Source organism: Monopterus albus, unplaced genomic scaffold (genome assembly GCF_001952655.1).
Source record: "Monopterus albus unplaced genomic scaffold, M_albus_1.0 scaffold299.1, whole genome shotgun sequence".
In the NCBI taxonomy this organism is placed as follows: domain Eukaryota; kingdom Metazoa; phylum Chordata; class Actinopteri; order Synbranchiformes; family Synbranchidae; genus Monopterus; species Monopterus albus.
The window spans coordinates 154,256-160,140 of NW_018128179.1; the positions used below are offsets into that span (position 1 = coordinate 154,256).

Sequence of the window (5,885 nt, forward strand, 5' to 3'; positions counted from 1 at the left end):
CCTGAAAGTCTGGATGGCTTTACCCTACACCAAGGTCTGCATTTCTGTCTGCTTGTTCAACTTCAGTATCAGTTAGTATTCCTAAATGCATAATAAGTGTGGGTACCATTTGGAATGTTACTCTGTCTTTCTATCTACCTATCTATCTATCTCTCTATCTTTGTTTTTGTAAGAGGTTTATTACTAATGTGATGTGGTGTTATGTCATGCGTTCTCTTCACCAGTCTGATCCGTCCAGTGTTCCTCAGCTGACTTGGCAGTTTGTTGCTGTTCAGAAGACAGTGAACCCGATCCTTGCTTTTTGCAAAGGAGACACAGTCCACTTCCTCCTGGTATCTACTCAACTCTCTCTTACTCCAAAATAACAAAGAACAAGAACAAAAATAACAAGAACTTTTTTTAGGGGTCAGAATCTTTTTATTTTAACTGAGAATTTTTTCATGAAGTTCCTGAGCTCATCAGTCTGATGGCTTGTGGATAGAAACAGTCTCTGAACCTGCTAGATCTGGCACTGATGTTTGTGTTATTTCCTTGATAGTATTAGTGAGAAGAGGCTGTGGCTGGGTGGATAGGGCCCTTGATGATTTTTCCAGGATTTCCCATGCTCCTCTGGATGTAGAGGTCCTACATGAATAGAATATTCCAACCTGGCAATGTGTTGAGCAGCTTTGCTGACGTTTTGCAGGCATTAATGGTCCTGCCTAGAGCTGTTCCCATTCCAGGCTTTGAGGCAGCCAGAGAGGACGCGCTCAGTGGTGCATCTGTAGAACTTGCAGAGTACCTTCTTGTCCATAACAAACCCCCTCAGTCTCCTGAGGAAGAAAATGCACTGGTTTGCAGTCCTCAACAATGACTCAAAATTGGTTGTCCAGTTCAGAATCAGAATGAGCTTTGTTGGCCAAGTACGTTAAACCCACTGTACTCTGCATTAAAGTCAAATTCCTCGAATGTTTAACGTACTTGGCCAACAAAGCTCATTCTGATTCAGGTCTTTACTGATATGGACCTTGAAGAATTAAAAATTATTGAATCTCTCCACAGCTGTAGCTGGGGCTGCATGTAGGAATCAGTTTTGATAGCCGGTTCTATTTTGGATCTGGTTTCAAGTTGGCAAAATATCTGGGTTCATGAAGCTTCATGGCCAAATAAATCTCCTACTGAACCTGTCATTCACGTTCTGTTTAGTTTACTCTCTTTGGTATTTCTGATAATACAGATACTGCCAAAAGCAAAAAACATATATAAACTGTTGATAAGTTAGCATCATATGCATAACATGTTGATATGTGTTATGTATCAGTAAAGTAAAAAAGAAAAACTTGTCAAAAAATATGGTGGGCCCGCTCAATGCTCTGAAGACTGCAAAACAGCTGCAAAAAGTGATATTCCCAAAAAAATGTGGAAGAACACATTTAATGTTTCACTATTTATCTTGTGTCCAACATGTTAAAGTTAGGACTTGTGATCTATTTGATAACGTGAAAAGGATGAGTGCTCGGTCTCAGCCTGCCCCTGGTGTTAGTCTGTGGCCGGGGTGGCCATTCCAGTCCTCAAGGGCCGCTGTCCTGCTTGTTTTCCAACTACCTCTGCCCTACCCACTGCTGATTGCCTGGATCTGGTGTGTTCAGTCAATCAGAAGCTGGAAGATACCATCTTAGACAAAGGTGGAGTGAAGAAACATAAAGTGAATTGGTATCTTCTATGTACCAATGTTTACACACAGAGGATATTGCTTTATGTATCTATCTTTGTATGCTTTTGGAGAATGGTCTCTTCTCTTTCAGTCTACGTTTGTAGGTGGGGAAAAGCTGGATTACATGTTCTGATTTGCTGAATGGTGGCTGGGGGAGGCTTTGTATGCTTCTTGATACAGAGTGTAAACATAATCCATCTTGGATGTGCTGTGCATTCCACAACTGATGTGTTGGTGGTAGTGTGGCAAAACCAGATGTGCATGGTTGAACTCTCCAGTCATAAGAAATGCAGTCTCTGGATGCTGAGTCTTCTGCTCACTGGTGGCTAACTGCAGTTTGCACACCATCACACCTCCCCTTTTGCTTTTCCTCCAGTCCTGCCAGTAGATGGAGTATCCCTCTGGCGTGACAGTACGGTCTAGCCAGGTCTTTAACGGCCATCATGTTGCAATTCATGCTTTCATGCTGGATTGGATAAAGAATAAGGATAAGCTTTGCTTGATTATAAACAATATTATTTCCCAGTATTACTGACAGTACTGTACAGTCCTACAGTTACCTCAGAATACTGACACATTAAGAACCTCTGCACTTGTTTCAGAGTTTTGGAAATGTACTGAACTGTCTTTAACCAGTTAGTTACACTAGGCGGGTGCTGTGCCAATGCATACCACCATTAGTAGTGTACGGTGTAATATTTCCCAGATGTCTGCATGGGAAACTACTTCAACAGTGTATTTGGCCAAGTATGTTGCACACAAGGAATTTGAGAGAAATGAACAGTGGGCACAGCAGTTTGTAATGTCCTCCTCTGCAGGTAAAGAAGGAGGAGACGGGGACCATCCATGTCATCAAACAAAGACAACTCCACCTCAGCTGTGACATTATTAGCCTGAGCGTAAGTACCTAACTCAAGACACCAGGCTATTGTCTATGCACTCCATTACACACTTAACCAACTTTGATTTAATTTCCATCAGAAATATTTTAATAATGTATAATTGGGGAGCAAACAACAAACACCCCAGTTCATTATGCTACAGTAAGAAGTATCAGATTTACACTCTGCTATCCAGCCTGTGAATGGCCAGTCCTTAGGCTTAGGCTTTAGGGTAAATTTTCACCTAGGCCACTTGCACATCCAAGAGAAAATTGCTTTGCACAAATCAACCGTTTGTGAAAATACCAAAATAGCAAAATGAACACCCAGCACCTGAAAACAATTGAGCTGGTTGGATGATGAGGCAGGTTTTTGACAGGAGCGTAAGCCTGAAGCTTACGTACTTGTAACAGGTGCTGAAGTACAGGTTGGATGCATTTTGCAGCCAGCTGAATTTGCAAGGGAAGCTGCATGGACATTGTTAGGTAAACATTTGTCTTGTTCAAGATTTAAATGAGTTTGCCTCTGTTTTCTTTGCCTTAGTGCCTACCAGGTAGGGTTTGTTTTTTTAAACCACAGATATGATTTAACTTGTACATAACTTATGTGTAACTAAAAACAAATATCTTTGCTTGCTATTTTGCAAACTGCATGACTTGTTTTGTCTCTGTCTTTGTCTTTCTGCAGTGGATTAACAGTCACACACTGGTCTTGGTAGACAGCCATGAAAAGCTGCAGGTTGTGGATCGGCCCAGTCAGGAGGTTTTGGAGACTCTGGACTTAGAGCAAGTGCAATTGGTCTATAACAGCCGACATTTCAAATCACTGGCCACTGGAGGGAATGTCTCCCAGGCTCTGGTGAGGTCAACCTTCACATTTGTTGGGCCATTTTTAAGATAAACGTTCTTTAATGGTCTTTAAGTAAATATTAATAATGAATTGGATTTGACCGGTAAAAGATTATTGATCTCTCTCAGTCTCTGTCTCTCTCTCACTGCGTTTCGCTCGCTCTTACATAAACCAGCGTGGAAGCCAACAGCAAAGCCAAGCTGTGCTCAAACAAGCATTGTCAATGAAAGTCTGAGTTTTTGGTGTTTAGGGTTTTGGCCCTTGGGTCAGGGGCACACTTCTCATATGCAACAGAAGTGCTTCACCTAAACCAACATTTGAGGAGAAGACCAAACTAAGCAACAAACACCAGTGTAAGCTAAAAGCCTTAGAAAAGCAAAACTTTTGAGGGTAGAATGGAGTGTGGCAGCTCTCTTTCAAACAGTCATTGTGAAACAAACAAAATAAAAACACTCAATCGATAGTTGTACTTTAGTTTTTGGTGTTGTAATGAAAGAAGAGAGAGATCTTGCTTTCTGTGTCAGTGGCATTGCATGAGCATGCCCTTCTAATTAGGATGATTGTATATTCCTTCTTGAGGTAGCTAGGAAGCATCTTTCTGTGTGGCAGCCTGCCACTGCTCTTCATAGGTATTTTCTTTATGTGTCTTGAAAATTAGGCAGTAGTGGGACTTGGTAACATCTCCTCTACAGGTTATATCCAGCAATGCAGTTGGGCATGATATTAACAAGGCAGAGTAACTGGTGATGAATAACAAAGGTGCTTTTCAAAGTTCATTCTGGGAATCAAAAATGACCCTGAGGTTTCTGGAAGCAACGTCTGAGTTAGAAGCCAGCCAACCTTAGTCTGTTGCAGCCTATTTAGTTATATGGTACTTGGTATATGAACTTGCGATTTAATTGCAGAAAAAATGAGATACCCCAGAACTAATCTTCTTGATACAATTTTGCAAAATGGCCAGAAAGTTTGACAGGTTTCACAGATACACATACACACTCAGGTCGGCATCTTTAGCTCATGCTTGCACCTCAAATGACAAACATGTAAATCTGCACATTTTCTGCATTCTATTGATTCTAGAGCCAACCCTGGAATTCTCAAAAAATGTACTGATATTAAAGAAATCATATTTTGGTTCTTTGTTATAAGTTTTCCCACTTATAGAATTTTAGAAAAGCTGTAACAGCAGATTTTCACTTCTTCAAGTCTGCCTTCAAGCCACACTTACTCCTGACAGGTGTAGGTTGGAAGCCATTATTCCTGTACTTCATTCTGACATTTAGTTTGAAGGTAATATGAGACATTATTAGTCTGAGTTAGCTAGTGACAATGCACTTTATGGTAATTTTTTACTGGGCCCCTGTATGTGTGTAACAGCATGTCTATGTTCCAGGCTTTAGTCGGAGAAAAGGCCTGCTACCAGTCAGTCTCGAGCTACGGAGGACAGATAGTCTATTTGGGCACCAAGGTACTGTTTTGTATTGCTTGTTTAATTTTGTTCTTTGTGTATACATAGTAGTAGTAATAATAACTAGAGAATTTTAAAGTTCTGAAGAAATTTTATCTGTGTGAACACAGAGCGCTGCTGCAGCCTCCCCTCATGCTCCCTGGCTGCGCACTATCGTCCCAGTACAAGTTTTGTCCATGATGAAATAAGACCCAATGAAGTGTTCAAAATGATTTTTTGAACACTTATAGGTCCAAGACTCTTGTATAATTGAGAGATAGAAAGACTGATCTAAATGGCACAATGGCAATGTGATTGATAATGAAAGAGTAGCAGCATGAACTGAAACAGTCAAAATTGCAGCATCAAATTTAATCAGCTGTCGTTCAAAAACTATACAGTGGGGAAAAGAATTATTTGATCCTATGCTGATTTGTAATTTGATTGTAGGTTTGCCCACTACTACTGCAAGGACAGTAAGAAGCATAAAGAAATATCAGACAAAATAATGGAATTCATATGCCTAGATCATCAGCCGCTGTCTATTGTGGAAGACGAATTGTTAGGGTTTTTTTGGCAGAACAATAAAAGCCACTCTTTTGCTCTCGCACAAGCAGCACAAACCTACCTCTCTGCCCCATGCACAAGTGTTGATAGTGAGCGACTTTTTAGCACAGCAGGAAATATCGTGGATGAGAAGCGCAACAAGCTGTCAGCCAAAAATGCAGAGATGCTTATATTTATAAAGAAAAATCTGCCCTTGATGCAAGAAGTAAGATACTAATCTACATTCTCCACATCACTGTTGCTCTCTCTACCTCTCTACATGCCCACAAAATCTGACCGAGCTTCTGAGAAAAAAGTAACTATTCCAGAATTTATTATTGATTCATGATGTAGAAGCCATCATGATAGTGCAGCTGTGGTTCTGTTAGTTAACTGCCTTTCTTCTTGACATCCCAAGAGATGTGAACTTGCAATGGCTTGTTAGTCCTGCCCTGAGAATTGAGTTAAA

General features: G+C 40.6%; 1 protein-coding gene across 1 annotated transcript in view; it reads left to right on the plus strand.

Annotated features, from left to right (window-relative positions):
• vps8 (VPS8 subunit of CORVET complex) overlaps positions 1–5,885 on the plus strand; it is a 135,468-nt gene that overhangs the window by 65,578 nt on the left and 64,005 nt on the right. Inside the window, exons 12-16 of the mRNA XM_020623435.1 lie at positions 1–34; positions 225–332; positions 2,512–2,592; positions 3,262–3,432; positions 4,817–4,891. Coding sequence (XP_020479091.1) covers positions 1–34; positions 225–332; positions 2,512–2,592; positions 3,262–3,432; positions 4,817–4,891 — 469 coding nt within the window. The remainder of the gene's footprint in view (positions 35–224; positions 333–2,511; positions 2,593–3,261; positions 3,433–4,816; positions 4,892–5,885) is intronic.